The 12,010-nt window shown below is 40.4% G+C and overlaps 1 protein-coding gene and 1 non-coding gene across 2 annotated transcripts in view; one reads left to right on the forward strand and one right to left on the reverse strand.

The window, feature by feature from the left end:
* The window catches only part of TAF1 (TATA-box binding protein associated factor 1), a 57,371-nt gene that overhangs the window by 16,296 nt on the left and 29,065 nt on the right, over positions 1-12,010 (reverse strand). Inside the window, exons 27-30 of the mRNA XM_023537445.1 lie at positions 9,706-9,825; positions 8,523-8,645; positions 7,686-7,778; positions 7,519-7,603 (exon numbers count right to left, since the gene is read on the reverse strand). Of these exons, the coding sequence (XP_023393213.1) occupies positions 7,519-7,603; positions 7,686-7,778; positions 8,523-8,645; positions 9,706-9,825 (421 nt within the window). The remainder of the gene's footprint in view (positions 1-7,518; positions 7,604-7,685; positions 7,779-8,522; positions 8,646-9,705; positions 9,826-12,010) is intronic.
* LOC111746507 lies at positions 4,125-4,243 on the forward strand. Its single transcript, XR_002783142.1, has one exon. It is a non-coding gene; the product is annotated as a 5S ribosomal RNA (ribosomal RNA).

Consider the following 12,010-nt stretch of genomic DNA (forward strand, 5'->3'; position numbering starts at 1 on the left):
AAAGGACAGAGAGAAAGTTGGTATAGAAGGAAAGAAGAATGTTCCATTTAAGGCATGTTTGAAGTTCAACTGGGACATCCAAGAGGAAACGCTGAGCAGGTGGTTCGGGACATAGGTCTTTGCCCAGAATCGAGAGATCAGTTATCGGGAAAGAGGTGGTGGCTGACGTTACAGAAACAGGCAGGACATTTCTCAGCAGAGACTGAAAAGGAACGGTCTAAGGGGTAGGAGCAAAATAAGAGCTGGAAGTTGTTATGAAGCTAATCATCCTAGAGTTTCAAGGAAGAATGGTTAATAACATCAAAGACTGGGGTGAGGTCAAGGACTGAAAAATGCCCACTAAGTCTGGCAATTATGTGACCCTGTCCACTTGGCACGTTGGGCGGGGTAGAAGCCAGGTTGAGGCATGAATGGCAGGTAAGGAACAGATGTTACAAACTCGTAAGAAGAAATTCTGATCCATGCTACGACATGGATGAACCTTGAAAACATGCTAATGAAATAAGCCAGACACGAAAGGACAAACACTCTACGTGTCGTATGATTCCATTTATACGAGGTACCTAGAAGCAGGAGGCTCAGAGACAGCAAGTCAAACAGCAGTTGCCAAGGGCTGGGGAATGGGGTTACTGTTCAACAGGCGCAGAGTTTCTGCTTGAAATGATGAAAAAGTTCTGGAAATGGATGGTGGTGATGGCTGCGCAACACTGTGACTGTACTTAACGCAGTTGAATTGTACACTATGAAATGGTTACAAAGGCCAACTTTTACGTTGTATATATTTTACCACCACAAAAACAAACAGAAAAGTGTGGCTGTGAAGGGAAAGAGAAGGATGAAAGCAAGAGCTAAAGCAGGACTGAGGGAGATTTTACTCTCCTTGGTCATATGAGAGACTTAACCTTTATAAGGAAATATTTATATCTTGACACCAACCTCAGGAGAGTCATTGACAGAAAAAAAAGAATCTTATTATTTATCAATGGCCAAACTCACAGAGTCGTCTCATAGGATAGACTGAGAAGCTACTAGAGTCACACGCTGCATTAACGATGGGACATAAGATTATAATGGAGCTGAAAACTGCTGCTGCCTCGTAATGTCGTGGCACAATCCATTACTCACGTGCTGGTGGTGACGCTGCTGTCAACACACCTACTGCGCTGCCAGTACAAGTACGGCAGTCCGTCTGCAGCAGCAGGCTAGACCTCTAGGTTTGCAGAACGGCGCAATCACCGATGGTGCATTTCTCCGTACCTATCCCCGTCGTTAAGCGGCGGATGGCTGTATATGGAAACGCTTTAAGTATTACACGAACCTATGAACAGTACCGAATCATCTATTCACATTCGACAAACAGACCGAAACCTTTAGATGTAATAACCATAGGGGAAAAGATCGCACGTGAAACATTTAAATTACCTAGGCATAAATGACAAAAATACATGCTCAACAGCAACAAAAAATATAAAATATATAGAATTAAGTAAAAGATGCCTAGAAATTATATGAAGAAAACAAGAAGCCTTTCTTGAAAGATCTAAAAGAAAATGTGAATAAATGAAGAAACATAACCTATATGGACAAATGTAATATTATGAAGATATACATTCTCCCCAAAGTAATTTAGGTTCAAGGCTACATAAGAATTTAGATAAACGTTCTAATATTTAAATATTATATGTATTAGAAGAAAGTTTAGTTGGATACCTTGGGGGTAGAGGTCTTATAAACAATTATACCAAAGATAGAAGCCATAAAGGAAAAGACTGATAAATACAGCTACATATAAATGAAGTTTCTCTGTCAGAAAACACTATGAACAAAATTCCGAGACCTGGGCACGATGAAGTATTACTGGACTAGTCTCCCCACTGTAACCAGAAAACTGGAAAAAAGAAAACATGGAACAACTGTTTCCAAACACTGACAAACAGAAGTGTCGGACTATGATCCCTGAGAGAAGAGAAATGAAGGAAGTGAGCCTCAAAACCGCCCAGGGCTTTCTACTGAACCCAGTGAGGTACAGCAGCCTCACTAAACTATACAGACAGTGTCTTGGAGTCTGAGGAGGCTAAGACAGCTGCGACCTGCAGGGCAGAGCTGGAAAGGAGGGGGCTCCGCAGAAAAATAACAAGATCTGCAGAGGCTCCCTTGAGTCACTGGCTGAACACTAAGCTGTGCATGTACAGGACGACACCCCACCAAGCGTCCTACGAATAGAACAGCTATCAGAGCTCACATAGGGTTGGGAGTTACTCGAACGAAAGGGGAGGGGAGAAAAACCTTCTTCCAAGGAGATTTTCTCTGTAAATTTATTTTATATCTGATCTAGATTGTAGGGTCCCACTGAGCATTCTAAAGCTCCAGGCTCCCGGGTTCTATGACACATGACCTACCCATCCTGGATCCACCCTGAAGATGGCCTCTTACTAAGGCTGAGTTTTGGTGTGAAGACCACTCACTAGAGGAGAAACTTACTAGGAAATTCTCTGGGAAAATGGATCTCATCATGAGTACCTCGGCATCACCTACTGGTCCAGACTATGCAGTTCATTTTGATTCTATCAAACACTTAAGTACTAAAGCCTCCGCCCACTACGTACGACCTTATGGCTTTCTTAAGACTGGCAAAAAATGCGATTGTTGTTTTCAAAAGGGATTTATCTGTATGACTCTCCTTTCACAGACATGCAATATTGTGTGCCTTGAAACTATTGCAAACAGCTCCAATTCCAAGTTTTGGGTTTCCCTGATGACTAATGTTCCTTTCAAATGTTATCTGAACATAAACAGAGGCTCTGAGATTGAATCACTACCTATGCGGTAGCCGGAAGACCTAAGGGCTTGAACTCTAATACACTGGACAGTCCGTCACCACCACTTAAGTTCAAGACTCAGTCCTCTGAGGTGTCCTGCATATTTCTCAGGTGCAGCGGTACTTGGAGTGTTCCTTATCTTGCACTTGTTACCTAAGGGCCTAACCTCAGGGCTAGGCACTCTGGTTATATACAACATAAGGCACGGGCTACAGATATGATTACATAGGATAAGTCAATAAAAGCATTAAAAATGCTATGGAAATATGCTTACATGCAGTGTAATAGCATGTGAAGAATTTGAAAGGAAAGAGTCAAAATAATTTTAACTAGAGATACCACTCTTAATTCTGGTTAGTAAAATTTTTTGAAATAAATTTTAAAATAGGGAATAGACTCTACATGGACTTTGTTACTATTAATTAAAACAGAGGCAGGTTCTTATCTGGCTAAACCAATAAAGTTTGAAGCAAAAATATGACTTTGCGTACAGTACCCGACAGAAGCAAACAGCTCATATGTGCCTTCAACTCCATGACGGATGTCCTTTTAGTACAAAAGATGTCACACTTCTCATCATATGACACCATTAACCCTTACCGCCCTATTCAGAAGTTTCTTATACCCTCATCCACTGGTTAAGGAGGGGTAATGCCAGCCTCTAGGCTGTCCACTGCTGCTACCAAATCATTATTTACTTCCCCTCGGTAAAAAATCCTTACTTTGAGGCTCGTTTTCTACTACGCCGGAGACTGATAATCGGCTGTCTTGGAGTCAAATTTGGCCTGCAGATACATGTTTTTATTTGGCCCATAGAGTTAAAAAAAAAAAAAAAAACACTTTAAAAAAACTTCTTCCGAACATGTAAAAATGTTACACCAAAAAAAAAAAAAATCCAGATTTTCAGCTTTTCTTGAAAACTTAAGATACCTAGCAACATTGGATATTCATTTCCTTAGAACAACAATCAGATGAAATAAAGTACACGCCTCTTCGGATGGAATATGTACTCTTCCAGTTTACTACTCTCCACACCTGGCTCACTTCGCTCATTTATATTACTTGCCTGGCCCCTCCCCGTGGGCCGCTTGAGTTTGAGACCTTTACTTGGAAAATTATGTCACTGAAAAAAGAAACTGAAGAAGATTCAAATTGAAATATATACCGTGCTCGTGGATAGGAATAATTAACATCGTTAAATGTCCATAATACACAAAGCCATCTATAGATTTGCTGCAATCCCTATCAAAATACCAATGGCATTTTTCAGAGAACTAGAACAAATAACCGAAAAATATATGTAGAGTCTACAGCCATGCCACCCCAAACAAGCCCGATCCCATCTGATCTCGGAAGCTAAGCAGGGTCGGGCCTGGTTAGTACTTGGATGGGAGACCACCTAGGAAGACCAGGTGCTGTTGGCATAAAAAATAAAAAATAAGGGATTTAAGCTGACAAGGTCCTTGCAATCTGTGAGGTCAACCAAGGGTTGCCAAAAAGAAAGAAAAGAAAAGAAAGGGAAAGGAAAGAAAGATGGCTGTAGAACCATAAATGATCCCCAAAAGCCATAGCAAAGAACAAAGTCAGAGGTATCACACTACTTGATATCAAACTATACTACAAGGCTAGTAATCAAAACAGCATGGTACTGGCGTAAAAGCAGACACATAGATCAATGGAACAGAATAGAGCCCAGAAATAAATCCCTGCCTCTATGGTCAGTTAATCTATGACACAGGAGGTAAGAATGTACAATAGGGTAAAGACAGTCTATTCGATAAATGGTGTTGGAAAAACTACACAGACACAAGTAAAAAAAATGAAACTAGGCCACCTTTTAACACCATATACAAGGATAAACTAAAAATGGATTAAAGACTTAAATGTAAGACCCAAAACCATAAAAATCCTAGAAGAAACATAGGCAGCAAACTCTCTGACTTTGCTCTCTGGAATACTTTTTCTGATATTGCTCCTCAGACAAGGGAAACAAAAGGAAAAATAAACAAATGGGACTACATCAAACTAAAAAGTTTTGCACAGCAAAGGAAGCCATCGACAAAATGAAAAGACGACCCACTGAGTTTGAGAGAAGATATTTGCCTATGGTCCAACTGATAAGGGGTTAATATCCAAAATTTATGAAGAACTTATACAACTCAACAAAAAAACCAAATAACCCAATTAAAAAGTGGACAGACCTGAATAGGTATTTCTCCAAAGAGGACATACAGACGGCCAACAGACATATAAAAAGATGCTCAATGCCATTAATCATCAGAGAAATGCAAATTAAAACTACAATGAGATATCACCTCATACTTGTCAGAAAGGTTATCATCAATAAATCAACCAACAAGCGCTGGCGAGGATGTGGAGAAGAGGGAACCCTCGTGCACTGTTGGTGGGATTGCAAATGGGTGCAGCCACCATGGAAAACAGTTTGGAGGGTCCTCAAAAATTAAAAATAGAACTACCTTATAATGCAGCAATTCTAGTTCTGGGTATTTATCCAAAGAAATCTAAAACACTAATTGGAAAAGATATACGCAGCCCTATGGTCACTTCAGTATTATTTGCAACAGCCAAAATATGAAAGCAATCTAAGTGTCCATCAGCAGACGACTGGATGAAGAGGTGGTGTATATATGCATTATTCAGCCATAAAAGATGAATCCTTACCATTTGCAATGACACGGATGGACCTAGAGGGTATTAGGCTAAGTGAAATAAGTCAGAGAAAGACAAACACCATATGATTTCACATCTTTGTGGAATCTAAAGAACATGAAGAAACAAACAAAAACAGACTCACGATAGAGAGAACAAAGTGGTGATGGCCAGATGGGAGGGGGTTGGGAGGCTGGGTGAAAAAGGGGAAGGGATTAAGAAGTACAAATTGGCAGTTACAAAACAGTCGCGGGGAATACAGTCAGTAATGTTGCAATAACTGTGTGTTGCCAGGTGGGTACTAGACTAATTAGGTGATCACTTCGTAAACTATATGTCTTACCACTATGCTGTACACCTGAAGCTAATGTAAAACAAAAAATAATCAGGTTTGTGTTCCGCTTTTCTCACTTAAGACTGTGAGCATTTTTGTCATTAGTTTTTTAAAAAAGAGCTTTCAACCTTTACATAGTAATCCATCCCACAGATGGCACAATAACTAAACGTTCCTTTTACATTAAGCATTCAGGTCATTTCTCATTAATACAAATAATATTATTATAAACGCCTTCGTCTACATCTCTGACCAGAATAGAGTTTCATCCTATTACCATGTGCTAAGCACTAACATGCATCATTTTATCTGATCCTCACAACAGCCCTCTGAGGAGGACACTATACTACCCCTACCTTACAGATGGGAAAGCAGAAGCTGAGTTACGTACCCAGTCACACTGCTATTCAGCGGTGCGGCCAATATTCAAATTTGAGTCTACTGGACTACAAAATCTGTTCGCTTAACTATTTTTAAGTCTCTCAATGCTGCCAAAGAGCTTTCCAGAAACGTCTTACGATTTTATACTGCCAACAGCAATATGCGAGAGCACCTGCGTCACTGGCATTGCCTATTTCCATTAAAACAAAAACGGCTCATCTACTAGGTAAAAAAAAAAAAAAAACAACTGGTATCTCTTTGTCTCAATTTGCATTTCTTTGATTCCCAGGTGCCACTGAATATTTACGTTCATTAGCTATTTAATGTTTGTCTTCTGTGATTTGTCCATCTGCCCTCTGCTTATTTTTTAATTAGCACCTTCTGGATTTTTCTTATTGCCTTACATAAGCTCCTCGCAAATCCTCCCTTTATCTTAAGCCGGCCACGACCAGGCCCAGCGGCCTTTCTGTAACACTCCTCCTTGCTTATCATCCGTTATAATCACTGGTAGACATCTGTGGGCCTGCCAACACTTTTATTACCAGAATTCTGGCCAATTAGCTTTAGGAGTTTTCAAAAGACGATAATGGATGGGTAACTGACCTGACCAAAGGCATTTCCACGCTCTCATTTCCGAAGAGCAAAACCCAACCCAGACAGAATGAAAGTGGAAAGCTCGCCTCCCACTACTTTCCCCTGTGAAACACGCCGGTTCCAGTGGAGTCCCGTTCCTGGAACTTGCTCTGCTCTTTCATTCCTCTGTGATGCTGAACATTCTGAGCTCTCTGCCCAGAATGTTAAATTGCGTATCTGAAACTTACTGGAGCACCCCTGCACTGCAGCCCTTCTCAACGAGCTATGTTTAACCGTACTTCTCTGTCCACTGGATCATGAATGACACGAGGACAGTGACGGTGTCAATCCTGTCATTAGATTAAGTAGCTGGCATGGAGACTGGTATGTGTTATTCAAATGGTTCGCATCCTAGGCGAAAGCTCCATGCTCTGAGGAAGCTTGCCATGGGGTACAGTCACACATCTCCCTAAGCTCCATCTAAGGGCCTGGGGCACAGGGGAGGGTCCGCCTCTCGTGGAGAGCACTGATGGCTCAAAGCCCAAAGTAAGATCCATTGGACTGTTACTCTCGTCTCATTCTTCTGGGATTTCTAGAGTTTAAAAATTAAACGTACATTGCTTTTACATCCTTAAGAGTTACTAACAAACTCTACAGGACACACACTCTAAAATGTGTGCCTGCTTTAGTGTCAGATAGATAGACTGATGGAAAGAGAGAAAAACAAGAAGACATACCCACCATTGTACTTAACACTGTTGGCCAGAATAAGGTTGACATCATCTAGAAAGCTCTCCCGACTCTGATACTTGTGCTTGGAGATATTCTGCGATTAAAAGAATCAGAGACTCAGATACACATACAAAGTTACTTGATTCCAAAAAGACATCTTAGATCAAATCACTCACCTTACGTATAGTCTCTAAATCCATTGGACTGACAATCACTTTGTAATAGTCTGGAACAAATTTCTTATTAACTGGGTGATGAAATGGCCAAGACTAGTAAAAAGAAAGCACGAGAAATTAAATGGAAACCATTCCTTATACTGGAGATTCTCAACCTTCACTGGACTGCAAATACTCCTAAGACTCCAACGAAAGCTAGAGACCCTTTTCCTACAAAGACGCAGAATCACACAAAACTCTTTACAGATTTTAAGGAGTACAGGCTTCCTTCAAGGCTTCCTATGCCCTGACAGAGTAAGAATCCCTGCTCCATATTCACAATTAAAATTTCTTATTCCCTAGTCTCATCTAAAAGTTTCATAGCATGACATGCATATAATATATGCCTACAACACAATAGAAAACAGCTCAGAATTCCTAGGCAGGAACGTTACAACAAAATGATACAAACAATCGACAAAGCAACTGTGTCATAAAGTTGCAAAACACAGAAAAAGAAACAAAAGACAACACACACTGGATAATTATCAAACTGTCATCTGTCAAGAAGCACCTCTAAATCCAAAGCTTCCCATTCGCTGGCATACTAATTTCTCTTCAGGGCTATTCAGGAACATTCAAATACTGACCGTAAACAATAGGAAGAAAAAAAAAACCTGTCTATATCCAGATTGCTGGCCTCTTTGATTTCAACGATAATGCTTTTAAAATTATATATGAGTCTGAATTGACAAACGCCACCCTCTAGACTCCCCAACATACATACACTCGCACGCTCCACTGTCCTTTCCTTTCCCCTGCACTATTTTCACAATATTTAGCACAGAGACCACTTACATCTGGAACGGCCATCATTTTCTGGGTGACAATGTTGTCGAGAATGAAAGAAAATGCCACTTGGTCATCATCATCCAGCAAGGGGTTGATAGCTTTTTCTAAACGAGCCAATTTATCTTCTTTCTGATGTGAAATGAAGCAAAGCAAAGGCAGAAGTTTCTCTGAGGTATGATCACCATACAAAATTAAGGACATTCTAAGGTTTGGCTGCCTGTTGCCCTTGTTGACTATTTAGTTGCAGGCAAAAAGTCCAGATAAATGATAGTCCATTAAAAGGATCAAAAGGGATATACCAACCACTCCTTCAGGTAGTCTATATTCTGTTCTTGTAGGTCACCAAAAATATACATCTCTAGGCATCAAAATCTTAGCTTCCATAACAAAACACACCTTCACTAAGTGAGATTTTAATATCATGTTGTTTTTGCTGTAAAACTATTGTTGGAAACACTGAACACACTACTGTTGATTAGTGACTTCTATGTAAGGAAATCTAACCCAAGAAATTCATTTTAGATCATACCAGGAAAAAAAATTTGTGTTCCAAGGGCTCCATATCCTCACCAACATTTACTAGTGTCAATCTTCTTTGTACATCTTAGCCTTTCTGATTAGTGTGTATGGTTATCTAATTATGGTCCAAATTTGCATTTCCCCTATGATCAATCAGGTTGAGAATCTTTTCATGTTTACTGGCCATGTGATTATCCTCCTTATAAAGTGTCTCCTTCAATATTAACATTTTTATACTTGCATTTTTGTAAGCTCATAAGGTTTCCATATTCTTTTGGTAACAATATAGAATACAGGTAGATAATCTTTTAAAAATTACAATTCCTCCCTGCCAAAACTGTCTCTCAGCTCCAGACAATCCCTGGGAAGTCACTTTCCTTGGCCCTTTCTAAAGAGTTACGCAGGTTCTAGATTCTAATCCTAGCTCCACTGTTTAATATTCACGATGCCCAAGGCAAGTCATTCTCTTCTATGGACCTCAGTTTTTCCATCTACAAGAAAAGGGAATTGGACTAACTATATGACCAGTAAGGTCCTTTCCAGACTAACATACTCAAGATCTGCTACTTCCACATTTCTCCACTCTTCGTTGTTATATTCCCTACTTCCTCAACCTTGCTACCCACCACTTTCAAATTCTACTGCCTGTCTCTCATTTTAAATGTCTTACCTCTTTGAGTTTTTCATCACAGAGATCCAGCATCGATTGAGAAATCTGGGTCAGTGAGTGCTTTGGCCCTAAATTATAAGAAGAATAAGAGATGACACTGTCAAAAATGAGAAGCAAGAGCTACTAACACTTCTCCAGACTTTTAGCACATTTACTTAAGCACCAAATATGTGCCAGGAACCAACAGAGCTGCTGGGTTAGATAGATATACCAGTCTTATCTCCCATTTTTTTAGTGCCTAACACACAGCAGATACATAACGCAGATGACTGAATTAATTTTAACTCTATTTGTGTATATCCAAACCCAAGTACTACTACTATCTTGAAAATGATACTATGGACGGGGAATAACAAATCATTTCAGGATGGCTAAGGAGATAAATGCATGATTTATAATCTTTCCATATTTAGTATCTAGAATTTGTGACTGCAATTTCTGTCTGTAGAACTCATGGTTTGTGATATCCTCCCAACATATGACTGATCCAAAACCTCTGTCATAGAAGAATCTCCATCCCACCTCAGACTGTTATAAGTTTCCCTGAAATCCAGAACAAGAGCTTCAGAAAATCCTCCAACTATTTTCTACACGCACTGCTTATGGCTGCCCTAATGTAAGCTCATCAGGATAGTTAAAACATTTTCATCTAGACAGTAATTCTGACTACTTTCAGTAGTCTTTGCTTGTTTCTCTTCCTCTGTCTATCCTTTCACGTAAGTGTTCCCCAGAGCTTGAACCTCAGCTCTGTTCTCAAGTACTCATCTGGCATTTGCTTGTTTATTCATTCAACAAATGTTTAACAACTGTCTGTGATGTGTTCAATGATGAGAATGGGAGAATAAGACACAGTTCCTACTTTAGACAGTTAGTTCTTGGTTTAGTCAGAAAGAACGACGTGAAAATAAATCACTGTAAGACAGACGTGTAAGTACTTGAAGTATCTATGGATAAATGATACGATGTCTGGAAATGCAGACTGAACAATAAACGAGAGCAGCCACGAGCTGGCAATCGTTGAACTGGGTGGATAGGCGCACTGAGGTTTATTTACTCCCCTCTCCACCTTTGCATATGTCTGACGATTCCCCTAAGAAAGTTTTTAAAAAAACCGAGTATAAGCGCAAATCAAAGAATGTACTGGTTGCTACAAAATATGGCAGGATTGCATATACGATACGTTATAAGCTGTTTTACAACAATTAAATCTATGTACTGGGGAGGAGTAGGGAAGACTTGCTGTGACTGATGTTCGAGCAGCATCGTGAATGAAAGCAGAAGTCCATTAGGTAGACAATAAAACAGAAAAATAGTCCAGAGGGAGGGGAAAGTGTGCAGACACGGAAGCAAGCAAGTTCATGGAAACGTAAGCAGCACATTCCATGACAGGAAGCTGAGTAGTTTGATGCAACTGGAATACAGGTCCGTGTGGAGGGGAAACAGGAAACGGAACTTGGAAACGCGGGAGGGGCCACGTGGCAAAGGTCTCATAGGTGATAGAAAGCCACTGAAGATTTCAGTTGGAGGATAATTTTTCAAACTTGTGTTTTAGGAAAAAATACCCTGTCAACAGTGTGAAGAATTAAGGCAAGCAGCAGAGGAAAAGTTTAGAAGTTGTCACAAGAGGTCAAACAAGAAGTGACAAGGGCTTCAACTGAGATAGTATCAGTGGAGACTGAAAGGGAGGGACACGTTTCAGCAAAAGTTAGAAGGTACAATTTACGGGACTTCATGCTTTCAGAGTGTGGGGAAGGGAGGGTAGAGAGAGACAAAGGCCGCTAACGCTGCTTGGCTGCCCAGCTACAGGGAGGAGCGTCCATCTGTAAGGCAGTCAGACAGCTTCCAGTAGGGCGCTGAAAAATGGCCATGGTGGCAGGCACCTGGAAACATGGATTATAGGCTGGAGATAGTGACATCAGTGGATATATGGTGGCTTAAGTTATGAAGATGAAAAGGGAAGGTATCCTATAAAGTTCTCCTGAAAAGGGAGAAGAAAGTATCGAAGAAGGAAAAAGTGGTCAACAGTACCAAACACACCGAAGTTCAAGAAAGATTAATTCTAAGCACACGCAAAGATGCTCAACAATAAAGACAAATACCATATGATCTCGCTTATACGCAGCACCTAACAACAGAACAAAAAAAGGCAAACTCATAGAAAAAGAAATCAGGTTTGTGGTCATCAGAGGTGGGTGGAGGGGGAATTGGAGGAAGGCAGTTCAGAGGTGCAAACTTCCCATTATGAGGCACATAAGCACGAGGGATGTCACGTATGACGACTAGTTAACCCTGCTGTGGGATATCT

The sequence above is a fragment of the Pteropus vampyrus genome, unplaced genomic scaffold (genome assembly GCF_000151845.1).
Source record: "Pteropus vampyrus isolate Shadow unplaced genomic scaffold, Pvam_2.0 Scaffold191, whole genome shotgun sequence".
In the NCBI taxonomy this organism is placed as follows: Eukaryota; Metazoa; Chordata; class Mammalia; order Chiroptera; family Pteropodidae; genus Pteropus; species Pteropus vampyrus.